The sequence below is a fragment of the Pezoporus occidentalis genome, unplaced genomic scaffold (assembly GCF_034315485.1).
Source record: "Pezoporus occidentalis ecotype Australia unplaced genomic scaffold, CSIRO_AGI_Poc_V1 ctg161, whole genome shotgun sequence".
In the NCBI taxonomy this organism is placed as follows: domain Eukaryota; kingdom Metazoa; phylum Chordata; class Aves; order Psittaciformes; family Psittacidae; genus Pezoporus; species Pezoporus occidentalis.
This window is the reverse complement of record NW_026913437.1, coordinates 1,681,920-1,699,771: the sequence shown is the minus strand read 5'-3', so window position 1 is coordinate 1,699,771 and position 17,852 is coordinate 1,681,920. Positions and strand designations below refer to the sequence as shown.

The 17,852-nt window shown below is 57.7% G+C and overlaps 1 protein-coding gene across 1 annotated transcript; it reads right to left on the bottom strand.

Moving 5' to 3' along the window:
* Window positions 1–232: 232 nt before the first annotated feature.
* Window positions 233–10,308, bottom strand: GDPD2 (glycerophosphodiester phosphodiesterase domain containing 2). The gene is made up of 16 exons (XM_062612812.1): window positions 10,200–10,308; window positions 7,976–8,118; window positions 6,841–6,944; window positions 6,674–6,767; window positions 6,381–6,440; window positions 6,033–6,131; window positions 5,573–5,666; window positions 4,991–5,136; window positions 4,456–4,538; window positions 3,775–3,925; window positions 3,094–3,309; window positions 2,182–2,333; window positions 1,699–1,846; window positions 1,421–1,503; window positions 936–964; window positions 233–651 (listed from the first exon to the last, which is right to left on the bottom strand). The coding sequence occupies exons 2-16, from the start codon at window positions 8,087–8,089 to the stop codon at window positions 599–601; spliced, it is 1,626 nt and encodes a 541-aa protein (XP_062468796.1). The 5' UTR covers window positions 8,090–8,118; window positions 10,200–10,308; the 3' UTR covers window positions 233–598.
* Window positions 10,309–17,852: the final 7,544 nt, after the last annotated feature.

Genomic DNA, 17,852 nt, shown 5'->3' with positions numbered 1-17,852 from the left:
CTGTCCCATTCCTCAGGCTAAGGGGCAGGGCAGGCCCCAGGAGCAGCACTTCAAACAAGGTTTCCCACCGCTGGCTGCAGAGTTAGCATCATGGAACGGTTCGTGTTGGAAGGACCCTCAAAGCTCTTTTAGTCCAACCCCCTGCAATGAGCAGGGACACGTTCAACCAGACCAGGTTGCCCAGAACCACATCCAGCCTGGCCTGGAATGTCTCCAGGGATGGGGCATCCACCACCTCTGCAGAGCTGCTGATGACAGGCAGAGCCTGCCCTTCCCCTGCACCAAACAGTGACCCAAACCCCCACCAAAGGCCAGGGCAGAGGTCTCAGCCCTAGCACCACTGAATGAGTGCTCAGCCCCCAGGCGCAAGCCAGCCCCAGCAAACCCCTGCAAAGACTCCAGTTCCTCCCTGCCCGTGGGAACTGGGGACCCATTTCCAGGCCTTTTCAGCTGAGGGCAGTTGTGCACCATGAAAGGAGCCAGGAAGGCTACAGGGGATGGGAGCCTCAGGAAGGAGACTCGAAGCTGGCCTGAGGGATGCTCCCTCCTGCAGCGGTGCAGGGCTCTGGCTGCCCTCCACCGCAGCAGCCCTGAGGGATCACTCCTGCATCAAGCTGTTGATCTTTGTGAGCAGCACGTCTGTCTCGGACTCTGGGGAGATGAAGAGAAAATAAACTGTCATCCTGGGCACCATCCCGCAGCCCCAGGCAAAGCAGCCTGAAAAGCAGGTTTGAGGAGTCCCGGGGAATGTGGGATTCCCCAGTGCTGCCCCAGAGGTCTGTTTGCTGAGGGCAGGACTCCCTGGGCTGGGATTCCCTTCCCTCCCCTGGCCATCCCAAACCACTCTGTCACGTTCAGCTGGAGAAAGCTGCCTGCTCGGGAGGCACAGCCGGGCTGGGAGGGAGGGAGGGCTGCTCACATTCCTGCACACTCACCCGCCGCCCGTCTTCTCTGTGAGCATTTCCTAGGAGATGGAATAGGATCGATGTTAGCATGTCAGGCTGGCCTCCCTGCCCATCCTCCAAGCTCCCAGATGGAGAGTGTGGGGCCCCCCAGGACAAAAGAGTTCCACTAGAATCAGCTCTCTGTGTCTGCAGCACTGCTAAAGGAGCAGGGCCAAGGTCTCCCAGCCTCCTCCCACCAAGCCCTGGGGTGCAGAGCATTCACTAAACGTGAACTAAGGCATCCAGTGGCTTGAGGAAGGGTCGGGCCAGAGTTTTAGCTGCAGCCTGGTGGTGAAAGCTGCCTCCACACTGCTCTCTCACTTATCCAGACAGGAGAAGCGCCCCCCCAGGATCTCAGTTCAGAGAGGGGTGGCAGCAGCTACAACCATGTTTGAGTGTGTACCACCCACCCGGAGCACGCTACAGCCTCCCCCAACAAGGCTGCCCGTGCAAGGGGGGAAAGGGATCCAACGTACTTGAGCAAGAAGAAGGCCCAGAGGATGGTGAGGAAGGAAGCGCAGTCCACAACAACCCAGATCATGAGGTACGTGCTGCTGGGCTGCAAGGAAACGAGACAAGCCATAAGCCCCAGCCAGGGGTGGTGTGCCAGCATCCCTTCTGCTCCGTGCCAGCACAGGACTGAGCAAAACCCATCCTGCAGGCAGCTGGCTGCCCAGAGCTGGGGCAGAAAAGGGACCCAGATGCCTGAGGCACAGGGCTGTGGGGCATGGTGAAGGATGGAGGGGTCACTTACAAGCAGCCAGATGGGGCGTTTCATCTCCTTCAGCACCTGGCAGGCGTTGGTGGTGACAGAGCTCACCCCAGAGCACCACAGCACTGAGAAGAGCCAGGGCTGGTTCACCACATACAGGTTGACAGAGATGTTGTCCCGATGGTACTGCCTACATAGGGATAGCCGCGGTCAGAGCAGCAGACAGCAAGGTGCCAGCACAGTGTACAGCCAGAGAGGACTGTATATCTGGGATGTGATCCAGCATTTGCAGGCACATGGAACAACTGTCTGGAGAGCCAGACCCGGGGTGGATTTGCTGGCAAGGCAGAGGACTGCAGCCAGCTCCATCCCCTGCAACAGCCCTGCCTAATAAAGCATGCTTGTCGTAAGGCTGCAGCACGCATTCCCAGCACCTGGCCTGAGCTGGCCCCCACCTCTGCCAGCCCCTAGGACAGAGCTGGGGGAGTGTTCAGACCCTACAGCTCCTGGGCACAGAGCTCTCACCTGATCTCCTCAGAGCTCATGTCCTGGTAGGGCAGATTCACATGCAGCAGCGGCTCCTTCTCATCCTGGAGTCTCTTCCGTCCGTAAACTTGCTGAATGTCTGGGGCTTGCTGTTTGACCTGTTCCCGGAAGCCATCCGGCAGCCAGAGGACCTAGGCAAGAGCCAGAGAGCACATGCAGAGGAGAGGTGCTCCAGAGAGCTGGTTCAGGCACACATGGCCTGCACAGACAGCTGCTCCCTGCCTGTCTCTATGCTCAGCTCCTCCATGAGGATCTCAGCCAGGCCAGTCTCCTAAGAGCTTGTCTCAGCCAAGACCCCACTGAGGGGAGGAAGCAGTTCCAGCCTAAGAAAGCTGCAGCAGTTATGTCCTTTCTGGGTCCTTGAATGGATCAAGCAGCACATCCTTTTGTCCCCAACTCTGCAGCAAGGGTGCATCTTGGATCAACACTACATCACAGCCTTTGCTGCATCCCCTCCAGCTATCCATTCCCCAAAAGCCAAGAAGGGAAAGCACCATTTGGGTGCTAACTCATCCCCTCAGGGCAGCACATCTCCTGTGCTGCAGAGGTTAGATGGAGTGCAAAGGGAACACAGGAGGTTGCTGCAGGAGTCCAAGAGCTGCAGGGAGAGGTGTGGCCCAGCGTGGTGAGTGGAAGCCTGAGCATTGTTTTCCTGCCCCTGCTGGCACTCTTGCTCCCCTCCCTAGACTGAGTCACTGTTTGCACGCCAGGGTGGCCAGTGCTGGGGAACCAGAGTATTTCAGGTATCTGAAGCTGTGGGCATTAACCCTCTGATTACTGGCAACTTCTCCCAGCTAGAAAATGCCATGGCCGGCCAGCACTCATCACATATGAGATGTGGGTATGGGGTGGCAGGGATGTTCAGTGACAGCAGGGCTGTGGCCAGCTCACCTGCTGCAGTGGGATGCCTGACTCTAAGATCACTTCCAGGGTGGCATTGACGAAGCTCTGGTAGTCACTGTGGTTCTCGGGCCGGAGGTCAAACATGATGGAGAGGTTGCTCTGCTTGGTTGCCTGCAGCACCTCCTTCAGGGATGGGATCCTCTGTTTAGTCGCCCAGGAGCGATCGCCAGCAGAGAGACTCTGCACGGTGGGAAACGGCCTCCGCTGCAAGGGCAAGAGTCGGTCACGGGCAGCCCCACCATAAGCTTTCACCTCCCAGACTGGTGCCCATCCCAGGCTCTCAGTTCCCCACCCTGGCCTGTCCACATGCAGACAGGCACAGGGATGCTTCCCTGCACATCCATGGGGCACCTCTACCCTCTTCCCCACTAACAGCACACTTCAAGCAGCTCAGCAGTTGGTTAGTCACCTTTTGGGAAGAGCTTTGCTCCAGCTGCCTCCAAGCCCAGGCAGGCTGTGCAGCACGGAGCGAACACGAGACATCCCCCCTCAAACCAGCCTCCTCTGTGACTCAGCTGAGGAGTCAGAACAAACCCCAGCTTGGGGCAGAACCGCACCCAGAGGATTAGTGCAGGCATGGAAGTGCTTCTGCACCATGTCCAGGTGTCTGCCAGGACCAGTGCTCCTGCTTCACCCATCCCTGACCAGCCACCCCAGGAGCATCCTGACCTCCAGGAACCAGCTGCCCGCATCCAGCTGCTGCAGGTCTGTCCAGTTGAAGGCGGTGCTGTTCAAGGCAGCCCTCTCAGGGAACACATCCTGCACGTTGGTGGTCCTGGTGAGCTCCTCGTCATGCATGAGGAATGGGACCCCGTCAGCACTGGCAAAGGAGCAAAGAGGGAAGCTCTGTGCTGCAAGCTGTTTTCTCCTGTCCCTGCCCTGGCATTTCTGCCCCCTCCCAAGCTACCCTGCTATGGTAACCCCCACCCTTATGCCTACTTGTGGTCCTCTACACAAAAAGGTGAGTGTCTGGAAGGTACAGAGCACCTGGAGACCAAGCCAGGAACCAAGTAATTCCTTGCTCACTGCAACAGCTCTTCCTGTAACAGGATTACATAAGATGAACTAGAGTCACAGTTTGTTTTCCAAGCTGTACCTCCCTACTAATGCCCTGGAAGACAACCTGCATGGGAAGGACAGAAACCCAGGACCTCTCCCAGATCATTGGGACATCAAGTTGGAGCCAGTCCCATCCTGGCAAGGTGGGAATGGCAGAGCCCTTTAAACAGGGCTGCTCCAGATACAGGCTGTACCAGACCTCCAGGTGTATTCTGGAACACCCCACATGAGAGGTGACATCCCAGCATACACAGGCCCCTTCCTCCCTTTGAGCCCCTGCTGCCTCTTTACCTCACCATGATGTCTGTCTCAAAGACTTGCACATTGCAGTCCACTGCCTTCTGCAGTGACATGAGGGTGTTTTCGGGGGCCAGCTGGAAAAGGAATGGTAGAAATAATGTTAGTGCAGAGGCCAGGGGCAGGAAGGGGAAGGATGCAGGCACTCGCTCCGTCTGGCTGCATCCAGCAGCTTGCCTGGACTCTAGAGCAGCCACAATGAGACATGGAGGATGGAAAAGGCTGGGTGCAGACAGCCAGAGCCTGCCTAGTCCCTGCTTCCCAGCCAACGCCACATAGCCAGGCTTTCTGCTGAGGGTTGCCAGCTCCTGGTCCAGCAGCACTCAGCAAACAGCTCTGCCTTCCTCACCCCATGCTCATCCATCTCCAACTCTGTGCTGCCCCGGCTGGTGCGGGGACCCCAGCACTCATTCAGGCCTGCAGCAGCAAGGGTCTGATGCTGGTGACCCCCGGCCAGGCAGAGCCTGGCTTTCACTGGCCCCATCCACCCTGCCCATGTGCCAGGATGCTGCCGGTGCTGGTCACTCACCATGGGTGCTCCTCGGTGGCCAACCAGGGCCGGCTTGGGGGGCAGCTGGTTCTCCTCCATGATGCAAGGGGAGGTGATCCCCAGGGGAGCCAGATACAGCACGATCATCACCATGCAATACAGAATCAGCAGAAACACCTTGAGACCTGCAGGCAGAGACAGAGAAGACAGAGGGGTGAGGTGCAGAGGAAGTGTTTTGTGGCCTGTCAGGAATAAGCCAAGGTGGCTTCACCTGGCACTAACTTATGGTGCCCCTAGGTCAGGCATTGCATCCCCAGCCTCAGGAACACTGCAGATTTATTCCTGACCCACTACATGTCCTTGCACTCCAGTCCAGCACTTCTGCAGGACTCAGTCTGCAATCCATAGCCCTCCTTCAGCAAGGGCTGAAACCACCCCCAACACTGAGCAGGAGAAGCAGCAGCCAGAAGTAGGTGTTACTACCAGACTAAGAGCTGGGGACCTCTTCCCACTGCTCCTACGCTCTCTGTGCACCACTGTGCCACCAGTGCCTCTCCGCTGGGTGAAAGGAAGCAGGGCAGCAGGTGAGGTGGGAGCTGGAGACCCTGGAAGGGACATTACCTGTCTTGCGGGTACGGTAGATGAAGCTGGCCAGGGGCCAGGCAAGGAGTGTCATTCCCCCCACAGTTCCAATGTGCAGGAAGGGACCTGTTGCCTGGAGAGGCAAAGGAGGGCGTCAGCCAGCAGCAGCCCAGCCCCTGTCCCCAAACCCCACATGCTCTAATGCCAGGGGTCTGCCACCGCTGCAAGAGCCATAGTGCCAGGGAGGGAATGGGCTCCTGGGGGGGATCTGAACAGACTTCCCACTGATCCAGCCACCATTCCTCCCCCTGACTGCAGCGCTGCAGGCAGGACTGCAAGAGCAGGAGCAGTGCCTTGCCTTGCCAGGCAGCAGAATCAAGGGCAGGGAGTTAATCCCCATGGCACAGAGCCATGCTGGGGGCTCCAGTCGCCACCCTTCAGCTCATCCCCACAGTCTGGGTACCGCGGGGGAGTCCCAGGTATTGGGGAGTGCACTCACCTGCAGGGAGGTACGGGCACTTCTCCACTCCTCCGCCCACTTTATTCCCAGCCCTGTGAAGGCTGCAGCCACCACCACGGCAGTGAGGATCAGCAGGGTCTGTGGGGCATGGCACAGGGCAGTTAGAGGAGCACACAGCATCCTGCAGGCCAGCTCCTAGCTGAGCCCCTGCAAGTCCCGAGATCCCAATGCCCCCATTTGAGGAGCTCTGCACCCCATGCTCTGAGCAAGGGGAATATTCTCATCTGAAACAGATGCCTGGGTCACTAAGCCCAGGTGAGCGGGGACACACAGCCACCCTTTGGTGACACAGGCTGGTCACAGCTCCCTGCACCCCCAGTCTCTCACCTTGTGCAGCCAGTGTAGCTTCAAGGGCTGGCCACAGAGCTGCAAGCACAGAGCAAGGACCTGTGAGAAGAGCAAGGAGATGTCAGGGCTGGGCTGTACCCCACACCTCAGCCCTTTAAGGGCACAGGACTCGGCCACAGGAGCTCTTCCCCCTTGACACAGGCAGAGGCGCTGGCCAAGGTCAGGCTGAGCCAGCTCCAGCTCTGGATGCTGGGGGCTCCCCCATGGCAGCCAGCCCGTGCTCAGCCCAGCCCCATACCCCCACCAGTCCCAGTGCCACCAGTGGGGCTCACCAGAAGCACAGTGGAGTAGGTGATTAGCACAGCTGTGGCTATGAGCAAGACCAGGGACCAGTCCAGCCACAACTTCCTCTGCTTGAAGATGAACCTGTCAGCAAAGGGGACAGTCAGAGGAGCAGGGGTGGAATGGGGAGCAAGGCTGGACATGGGATCCTACTCACTCATTGAAGTTGTGGAAATCATTGAGGATGATGATGGCGAAGTACAGCCACACCAGTGTGAAGAGGAAGACACAGAAGAGGAAAAGGAACCAGCTGCAGTCGCACTGAAAGCCAGAGATGACACCTATGCACACACCTCCAGGGCACCTAGCTGCCAGCTAGGTTCTGAGAGCCCTGGGGAGCACCCAGCCTGCAGCCACAGGGTGGCACAGCAGTCACCGGCTCACTGAGCTGCCCCATGGAGAGGGAACGGAGCTCCCCAGGAGCTGGACCCATGCTACAGGAAGATGGACCAGCATCTCCTACAGCAAGCAAAACAGCTGCCCATGCCAGGCTGGGGAGGACAGTCCCTGTGGCAGGACTGCCTCCTGCGCCGCGCAGCAGCCCCTGGGAGCAGGCTGGGACTTTGGACATGAGAAGGGGTGGGTTCTGCCCCCTTCCAGCTGGGTGACCTGTGGGCTGCAAGAGAAGGGTGCTGTGCCTCGGAGCTGTCACTGCAGTGGGGAACCTGCAGACTGCTCCTGTGTGCCCAGCCGGAGCCGGGCGCAGCTTCAGGGTCTCTGTCCCCCAGCCCTGTGCTCTCGGGGAGGTGAGGGGCGCTAGGGGTGCTGAGTGGGGCACCCAGCAGCCCAGCCCAGCTCACACATTCCAGGCAAGACAGAACAAGCAGCGGCACAGCCGCTCCCATGGGAGTTGGAGACCTTGGAGAATCCCAGGCCTCACCCCTCCCCAGTTACAAATTGGCAGGGACACCCCCTGCCCGCACCCCACACCCAGCCCTGCAGCCGTGCCTCCCACGTGCCTCGGCGGGCTCTCGGCACCCCGGGACCTGCCCGCAGGGAGCACCATGCTCCGGGCACGTGTGAGCCCTGCTGCAGCGCGGGCACGGCCACTGCTCAGCATCACCGCTGTGTCCCTGCCGTCACCCAGCACAGCCGCCTCACCCCTTGCTGCTCCTGCACACCCAGGGTGCCAGGGAACACCCCAGCTCTGCTGGGGCTCAGCCCTGTGCAGGACCAGTGGCAGTGGTGGAGCCCCCCCAGCCAGAGCTGCTCCCCACCCAGCAGCACTCTGATCCTCCCACAGAGGGGCTGGCAAGCCCCAGCTCAGCATCACCACCACCACATGGTATCACCTTGGTGGTTCGCAGGCCCTTCCTCTTCTCCTTCTTGGCAGTGATCCACTGGCAGCTGTAGAGGCAGAGCAGGCACGTGGCGCAGGGCCGGCCACAGCCGGGAGGGTCTGCCATAGCGCTGGGCTGTGCCAGGCAGAGGAATCCTGCGGGATGCACACAGCGTGTTGGCACAGACCTCCCTGCACACCACCCCTGCCCCTGGGGATGGGGCACTGCAGCACCCTGAGGCCAGGCACCCCGGGAAGCGCTGCCCCAGAGCCCCGTGGCATAGCGGGGCCGCTGGCTGTGTCCCCAGGCAAGGCACATTGCCAGGGACAGCGGGAGCACAGGGTGCAGGCCCAGCCTGTTCAGCAGGCTCCCTGGGACCCTTTGCTCAGCGAGCCTGAACAAGCCCGGCGCTGGCAGGAGCACAGCCTGTTCCCCAGCTGGAGTTCAGTGCTCCACTGGGAGCCAGGAGCACCGCGCAGGCTCCAGGGGCTGCAGCCTTGCTGTCCAGCTAGACATAACCTTGCACCCAGGCTCCCCAGGAGCTGCAAGGACCACACAGCCCCATGCCACAGTCTGGGGCTCCTGCCCCTACCGGTACGTGTGACAACCTGGGAAGTCAGGATCATGGAATCATTTGGGTTGGAAGGGACCTTAAAACTCAGGGAGCCCCACATAAGGTCTCTCTATCCACCCTGAGAAACCCCATGTTTAATACTGCTTGTCCTACTTTGAAGCTGATGCCCCTCCTCATCCCAACCTCCCCAACAGGCCAGGCACCCACACAGCACTATCAATCACCCCACGGATTAAGCCAGACTCTCATTTCACTGTGACCACTGAGCCAGCCATGGGAGCCAGCTGACCACATCCTCTCAGTGCTGGGGACAAGGGTGTGCCCAGCACAGCCGTGTCCCATCCCAGCCAGGGACCTGGAGAAGGGGAGCAGAGCTAGCCCAGGCCCTCCCAGCCCCTGCCAGCTACACCAGAGTTGCTCTGTTGTGCCCTGCCTATGGCTACGGTCAGCCTGGTCTCCTCCACAGCAGCACCCAGGGCAGCACCTCGCTCTCAAATACCACTAGTACACTGGTGTCCAGGGCTGGGGTGCAGAGATTCCTCCCTGAACCCACACAGAGCAGCAGTCACTGGGGCACGCACAGCCAGGTACCAGCCCAAGAGCTGGATCCCCCATCCCAGTCAGCTTCTGCAGAGGCGGAGGAGTTCTGGGGCTGCCAGCATAAGGTCCAGGCAGCCAAGGTGAGGGGATGGGGAGCAGCACAGCGGTGGCCACATCTGCTGCCCCCTCCATCTTCTAGGGACCAGATCAGCAGCTGTGACCTACTCAGTGATCCCACCGAAGAAGCCAGCCTTAATGCAGGCACTGGAAGCCCTGGGACTGGCAGTTTCCCTCCCTGATGCCCAGGGGCTCTGGCTGCCGTTTAATATCCCCGCTGTCACCAGCAGCAGAGGACACCGCTTCCACCTGGGCTCAGCCAGCATCCCTTGGGATTTGCCTTGTCCCGCTCTCAGTGCTCACACAGGCAGAGCAGGGAAACCCTGCCTGGCTTGGCTCCCACAGGGTACAAAGTACAGCAGGAGTGGCTGTGGGGACCAGCGGAACTTCAGCACTCAGCTGCTTCAAGAGGCTATTGCTGCCAGGACTGGAGCTTGACAGAGGGGTGGTGTGGGGCTGGCCACAAACCTACACCACGGTGCTGCCTGGAGGGTTCGGAGGAAAATGCCAACACTCGTCCCCAGTTCTGAGCGGAACTGCAGCAGCAGCAGCAGCAGCAGTTATTGCGTACCACCCCTGTACAGGGTGCAGGTCCTAACCAGAGCTAGGCTAAGCATGCAGCTGACCCTGCTCAGCTTCTGCTCTGGCCTCTGGCTCCAAGGGGTGCTGGGACTCTGTCAGGAGCTCCCCCAAAACACCCCCCCCGGCCCTAGCGTGGGGGCACAGCGGGCTTGCGGGGGTGACAAACCCGTTGCCGTAGCCACCGGCCCGGCAGCACGCACTCGCACCCCCGCCGCGGCGCTGGCACAGCACAGCCAGAGCCCAAGGGCAAGACCCGCTTGCCCTGCGGAGCCGAGCCAGCCCCGGCCGGGCGGCACCGGGCAGGAGCTGATGCCGAGCCCCAGCGTGCCCTGGCCCCACGGGCAGAGCCGCGCGGTCAGAGCAGTGCCCTCGAGCCCCGCTCCCCCGGCCCAGATCCCCCCTGCTCCCCCGGGACCAAAGTACCTGCGGCTGCTCCCGCGACGCTGCGCTCCCGCGGCCGCGGGGCCGGGCTCCGCGCTGGGCGGCCCCGCTCTGCTCACACCCGCCTGGGTGCGCTCGGGGCCCGCGAGGGGCCGGTCCCGCCCGCAGCGCCGCGCAGGGGCGGGCCCCGCGCCCGGGACAGAGGGGAAGGGGCCCGGGGGCAGCCCGAGCGCAGGGAAGGGGGGGATGTCACGGGGAGACCTTCCCGTGCGTGCGGGGCAGGCTGGGGCAGGCACGTCCCGCACCGCGGCTGCGCTCCCGGAGCACGGACGGAAAAGTGGTTTCGTGCTAAGTGCTTCAGAGGCACCGCCACCGCGCTCCGCTAAGGCAGCAGATGAACGGCTCCGAGACTGGGGCCTGGAGGCACCTCTGCGGATGGACGGGACGATGCCTTCCATCCCCCTGGGGCTCAGCACTGCTGTGACCTACCAGGTCTCAACAGAGGCACAGCCCCTGGTGACCCAGCGTGCAGGATGGACGTGCCCATGTCAGTGACATGCTCCATCATTTTTACAGTGAGGGTGGTAAAATCCTGGCACAGGTTGTCCAGTGAGGTGGTGGCTGCCCCATCCCTGGAGACATTGCAGGCCAGGCTGGATGTGGTTCTGAGCAACCTGGTCTGGTTGGAGATGTCCCTGCCCATTGCAGGGGTTGGACTGGATGAGCTTTGAAGGTCCCTTCTCACCCAAACCATTCTGTGATTCTATCACTGCCTGGGATCTCGGGGGACCTCTGGGATCTGTCACTTACAAAGGAGCCAGGAAAGCTGATTGACAGGGAGGTGACAGCACCTGCAGTGACGCAGCAACTGCCAGGCTAGGCAGAAGCTTCAGCCCTGGCAGCTGATCCTATTCCACACCAGTAACAACAGCTTTGGCACAAACCATGGAACAAGCTCCATGATTTGCGAGGACTTGTCGGCGCAGGGTCCTGAGCACTGCAGGATGGGGTGTGTAGTAACACCCATTACTCCACATGCAAGGAGTAAGCTGAAAGCATTGCATGGGCCAGGAATGTTCCCAGGCCAAGCAAGCAGTCCCACAGCCCAAATTTCATCAGCAGTGAACAGCTCACCTCCCACATCCGTCTCTATGCTCTGCCAGCTCCGGCATGGACCGACGGCTGTGCCACAGGACAGAGCAGATTGGCAGGCAGGGGTCTTCCCAATGGGCCAGTGGCCCAGGAGAGGCCCCAGGATGCAGAGAGTCCATTTTACCAGATTAAAGGTGTTTAATGTTGGGGATAGGGCTGCAGGTGATAGTGAGGGGACCGAAGGACCACTTGAGCCAAGAAGGAGCTTAGGCGGTGGGGAGGGGGGAACTGGGCAATGACACCAAGACTGATCTGGGCAGGCTGGATCCATGGGCTGTGGGCAATGGGATGAGGTTGAACAAGGCAGTGCCGGGTCCTGCACTTGGGCCACAACAACCCCCTGCAACGCTCCAGGCTTGGGGAACAGCGGCTGGAAACTGCTCATGGGAAAGGAGCTGGGGATGCTGATTGATGGAACTGAACATGAGCAGCTTGTGCCCAGGCAGCCAGGAAGCCCCCAGTATCCTGGCCTGTATCAGCACCAGTGCGGCAGCAGGGCCAGGGCAGTGGTTGTGCCCCTGCACTGGGCACTGGTGAGGCCACACCTCAAATCCTGCTTTCAGCTCTGGGCCCCTCACTACAAGAGAGACCTTGAGGTGCTGGAGCAGGGCCAGAGGAGGGCAACGGAGCTGGTACAGGGCCTGGAGCACAGGGGTGATGGGGAAGGGCTGAGGGACCTGGGGGGTTCAGTGTGGAGAAGAGAAGGCTCAGGGGGGTCCTGATGGCTCCCTACAAGTGCCTGACAGGAGGATGGAGCCAGGAGGGGCTGGGCTCTGCTCCCAAGGAACAAGGGATGGGACAAGAGGAAACGGCCTCAAGCTGCACCAGGGCAGGTTTAGATGGAGCTGAGGAACAATTCCTGCCCCAGAGGGTGCTCAGGCATTGGAACAGGCTGCCCAGGGCAGGGCTGCAGTCATCATCCCTGCAAGTGTTCACACAGTGTGGAGACGAGGCCTCAGTGCCATGGGTTAGGGGTGGCCTTGGCAGTGCTGGGAACGGTTGGACTGGAGGAACTGAAAGGGCTTTTCCAAGCTGGTTGACTCTATGCTGAGGGGGGGTGCAGCAGAGCGGGTGAGCCCCTGACTTCAGCCCCGTGGGAGCCGCAGCGCTTTATGCTCCCTGCTCTGCACTATGGCAGAGGGCGGCCATGTTGAGGGAGGGCAGCACCCCCGCGCGGGCGCTGAGGGCGCAGGAGCCATGTTGGGTACTGGCACGTGAAGCGGGAGAGCCGCCGCGGAGCCGCCAGGGGGCGCGCTGTGCCTGCGGCTGCACCGCCCCGGCCGGACCCCGCTCCGGTACCGCCGCCCCTCGACGGGGCCCGGCCGCGGGAGCTGCCGGGGGGATCCCGCTCGCACAGCGGAGCCCTGGGCGGGAGCTGCCGGGGGGATCCCGCTCCCACAGCGGAGCCCTGGGCGGGAGCTGCCGGGGGGATCCCGCTCCCACAGCGGAGCCCTGGGCGGGAGCTGCCGGGGGGATCCCGCTCCCACAGCGGAGCCCTGGGCGGGAGCTGCCGGGGGGATCCCGCTCCCACAGCGGAGCCCTGGGCGGGAGCTGCCGGGGGGATCCCGCTCCCACAGCGCAGCCCTGGGCGGGAGCTGCCGGGGGGATCCCGCTCGCACAGCGCAGCCCTGGGCGGGAGCTGCCGGGGGGATCCCGCTCCCACAGCGCAGCCCTCGGCGGGAGCTGCCGGGGGGATCCCGCTCCCACAGCGCAGCCCTCGGCGGGAGCTGCCGGCGCCTCGGGGCGCTCGGGCAGTGCTGGTGCCGCGCGGGGCCGGTGGCGGGCCCCCGGTGACGTGCAGCTGGTGCTCAGGCAGGGAAGCCCGCAGCATTAACGGAGCTGAGCTGCGGGTGCCCCGGGACGAGGCGGACCCGCCTCCTGCCGCCTCCGTTCCAAGCGAGGAGCGGGTCCTGCCTGCCCCGGGCTGCTGCAGGGCAGGGATCCACCCAGAGGAACCAAACCTAGGGATGCTCCGTCCATTAGACTGCCATGTAACATGCGAGGGTTTGTGTTGGAAGGGACCTCAAAGCTCACCCAGTTCCAACCCCTGCCACGATGTAAGCCCCTGTTCAGTCACTCCTGTTTTCACTAGACTGCATGTAATCTACAAGAAATACAGCTTTAAAATTGACTGTTTCAGGGAATGTGTTCCCTTCATGTAATCTCCCATAGGACTCAAGGCCTGGGATGAAAGGGCAAGGTTTCTAAAACCATTATTTCACACTCTCTCAGCTTGCAATGGACAATAACAATGCAGTGTATCACTCCTCTGCTGTCAGCACTTCACATCCAGTGCACAGGCTGTGCTTCCATCCCAGCTAGTAGCTGACCTGCATACACTGATAGGTCAAGGCAAAGGTTTCTCCATCAGGAATCTAAAGCTCTCCCCTTGCTGAAACGCTGCAGTAACCCAGAACTTGCTCCCTTTTGGAGCTGTCTTGTGTAGGCACATTAAGAAATTAAGTTGTTGGAAAGAGTTACCCCGAAGGTAAACCACCTGCTTAAGGGAGGGTGGATGGTCATGGCACCAGTCTCAATGGTTAGCTTCACTTTTTCCCAAAGGCCAGAAGGAATTAAGGAACTAAAGGCTGCGGTGAACATACTTTGGATCAGAGATTTCCCCCTAGAAGCCGGCTAGTTAAGGAGATCAGGAATGCAGTCAGGAATGCAGGTTGTGGGAATGTCATTCAGCAGGAGAAAAACCTCCGTGGAGAGCTCTGTTTCAGCTCTTACCCCCGAGTCTGTACGACATGAGGCAAATCACTTGACCCAAACTTTTCACGGGCGGTCCTTACAGTTTTCATTTCCTGAGCACTTGAAACCAGCACGGGGCTGATTTTGAGGAGTGCTGATCATTCATTGTTGTGATTGAGATGAATGGCAGGAGCTCTGCGGATCAAAGGCTGATGAAGGTTAAGAGTTCAGGCCGCAGGGTAAGAGCAGATCCCAGGTTGGACACTGCACGAGCGTAGCTCTGAGCCCCACTGTTTCCAGAGGGATCTAGGACCCCTCAATGCTTTATGCAGATACATTTAGTAATGTGTGTAGAACACAGACCTTTACAAGAGCCCAGGAGAAAAGCAGAAGTCAATCGGTTCAGTGAGCAGTATACATACAGTTAGGAAATTAATTCTTAAGCCTAGTGTCATGGCTGATCTAAAATTGATCATAAGGCAAAGACGACTTCTGTGGGGCTCCCTGAAAAAAGAGAATTCCAATCGGCAAGTCTTGCTTCCGTTTGAAAAGGTTTCGTTGCCAGACTGTGATGCTTTTCTCAGAGGTCATCCTGTGAGGCTTGCATGCTAGACTTCATCGATGGTTTCAAGGACCAAACCAGTTATTCTAGTTCAGATGAAGCTTTTGCTTTCTGGAACTTGAACGAGTTTAGACTTTGAAGATGTTTATCATCTGCCATTTCCTAATTGCCCTATCGCATACTTAACTGAAGGCACACAACAACAAGCTGAAGACCAATCTTAAGCATTGCATTTAAGATGCTCTCGAAGGGATATTCACAGGGTACACGCATGCAACTCTACATCCTAAACAACATATTTTTGTTTCTGTATAATCTGCAAAGGAAGCTCAGTAATTTAATTGCAGCAAAACTGTTTTTCTAGTTAGCCCATTTTCTTTATAGGGATAGTAACCTTTACTGTAAGTTAAATTGTAGGCATAGCTTAATGAATGGGATAACACTGATACTCTGCAGATCTGGTTCCACTTGCTCTGCACTGAAAAACATACTTGAGCAGTATCAGTGGTTCATTCTATTTTCTGACCACTACTTGTGATTTTCCAGGAAAAAAAACACTAGTTTTCTTGTCAATAAGCATAAAATATCTCATCTGCCACTTCCTGCTGCTCTTCTACTACAGAAACTTTCCTATTTACCTTTTTTTGTTAACTGACTTTTAAGAGATACCATTATTTTTGCACTGGGATAAGCCTTTGCTATGCGGTGGTTGCTTCTGACAGATCTTGAATTTCTGTTCTGGGTTATAGTTACTGTAGAGCAGCATTTCCACCCCTTTTTGAGGATATAAAAGCAGCTGCAAAATCACTGTGCTAAGGCACACTGTGGATCACAAACTCTATTTGTTGCTTGAGCTGCCTTTCTTCTCTCCTTGTTTCGGAAGCCTTCCATGAAGTCATTACTGCTCACTGACATTACTGTTAAGCCACATACTTTATTACAGCAGTAGTAAGAAGCTAACAGCAGTCTAGAGAGCATAAGACTATGAAGCATCATTCGTGTCAAAACCAGGCTTAAATACTTGACAAAGAAAAACTCAACTCCCAAACTACCACAAGCACCTATTAAGATACAGCCCAAGCCCCTAACTTGTTCTGTGCTTGCTTCATATTCAGGTATCAACACAGAGAGAGTTTCAAGACAATCCTTGCTCACAGAGTGCTGCTTCTAACCCTGCTAGCCTTACCACTCATGGGGTTCTACCCTTTCTGCTCTATAAACGTAGGCAGAGAGAACAAAGCCCTCTTGCATGTTTGTTTTACTATCACTTCCTTACTCTCAGATATGTCGTTTAAGGATAAAGAACACCTTAGAGTCATGATATGCTGCAGCCAGTAGCATTCCCATTGTAGTTGCAGTACTACTACACTTTCCTCCTAATACCTACAAGCTGTTATTATCAGATAGTTTCACACTATTGGAGCCATTCCTGGTCTTAAGGGAGACAATTCACTTTTATTAGAGACTTCTATAAAGCCAGCTTTCCCACACATGTAGCTTATCTGGATCCCGTATTTTACTACTACAAGCTACCCATTTGCATACAAAAACCCACATCAAACTGAAAAAAATACCCAAGAAAAGGCCCTAAACTCGCACTTACCAGACTGAAGGAGCTTCTTGTTTCAGACCCTAGTGTACATAAGCAGCAGCTCTTTGCCATTGCCAAATTTATAGGCCCAGCCTCCAGAGAGCTGTGCTGAGGGTAGGCTCATATAAAGGCCCTTGCAAGGGAGTGGTGAGGAATCTGGAGGGGAGGGGAGTGTGTGTGTGTGGCTGGGGCTATAGCTGGGTTGTACTGAAGCCAGTATATAGCATTTTTAACAGAGCAGTAGTTTTTACTTACAAAGGTAGTACTTTGGGTCTAGAATAGCTTAAATTTTGTTCTTCCCTGTCAGGATACTTTTCTGGCCATGTTAATTTATGGCTTATTTTCTTGCACCTATTTGAAGGTTTTCAGTTATGAATATCTTTAGGTAAATGTTCTACTGAACTGTTTAATGTAACTGCAGTGTTATGGTACTTAAAGAAAATAAACTTTAGTACTGTCTGCGGTCTGTTTTCTTCCTTGACTGTTAGAGATACCTACCGGTAACTTCTATGTGATATTCTTATGAGCCTTTAAGTACACAAAGGGCTGTGTGTGTGAGGGTTCTCTAGCTAGTGGTCTGCATTTGTATGTGTTTACTCAGAGCTGCTGTGCAATCTGTTTCTCTGGGTGTCGTACAGCTGCCTTCGGTTTTGCATGTTTACTGTTTATGGACAAAGTGTTTATGCTCGGTGCCTCAGATTGCAGAAGGTGCTTGTGCAGTTCTGAAGATGCTGTTTGCCTGACATCAACCAATGTGTTGGTTGGTTTTTCCGCTTTTCTTGTACTGAACTTAAAGTGCAAGTATAACTTTCTTTGTCTTGCCTCCTGTGAGACCTTCTCACTCACTAAGAAGGTCCAGGCATCCCTGTGAAGTGCTCACTAGAGAAGATGCTTAAACAGATCTAACATCTTGCAGGATTTACCTTTCTGTTAAGAAGGTGCTTGGCTGGGTAAGTCAGCAGGGTTTACTAGACCAGGCAGCCTCTCAGCAGCATCTCTGACTCAAGCCCCTGGTAGGCAACACGCCTCCCTCAAGACTGGGTCAGGCCAACAGACAGGGGCCTTTGTGCCCTTCAGAGTAGAGTCACCCACTGCTATGACCCACCGCTTTCTCCTGAAAGCTCCAGTAGTGATCCTCCTTACTGGTGCATCAGCAGGAGGATGTTCATTTGGGGCCGTGGTGTTTCCTCGTTAGCCCCCTGCAGAGCTGTGAAGCTGTTCTGGGTGGGGAGGGTGGATTTGGGAGGAAACCCCTTACTTTTGATTGCTCTGTTCCTCCTTTTTTTGTTGGTTTGTTACTAGTTCCCAGCTTCCTGGATTTACACCCTCCTCCTTTTCTGTACGCGCTGTCGTAGCTGCTTGTGGCCCCTGCACAGTTTGACCCTGGAGCAAGGAGTCCAGCTCCTTCTCAGCTCCCCTCACACCTTTTGCCCCACCTAATGTCTCCCGCAGCTCAGCCGCTGCTGCAGGACCCCACCGAGTGCAGCCCTGCCCATTGCGCACCGCCGCCTCAGGAGAGCGGTGCAGGCGCTTCCTGCACGCCGAGCTCCGCGCTGCGGCCTCCCCTCTCGTCCGCTCTGTCCGGGGCGGCCGAGCCCCGGCTCCCTCACACGAGCGCTCCCGCCCCGCTCCCCGGAGCGGCCGAGCCCCGGCTCCCTCACACGAGCGCTCCCGCCCCGCTCTGTCCGGGGCGGCC

Bases quoted from the DNA above. Each gene is read 5' to 3' on its own strand.
- GDPD2 (XM_062612812.1), bottom strand. From the start codon at position 8,089: ATGGCAGACCCTCCCGGCTGTGGCCGGCCCTGCGCCACGTGCCTGCTC. The intron at 6,132-6,380 runs GTGAGAGACTGG...CATGCCCCACAG, and splicing joins AGCTACACTGGCTGCACAAG to ACCCTGCTGATCCTCACTGC. The intron at 4,539-4,990 runs GTGAGTGACCAG...TTCCTTTTCCAG, and splicing joins GCCACCGAGGAGCACCCATG to CTGGCCCCCGAAAACACCCT.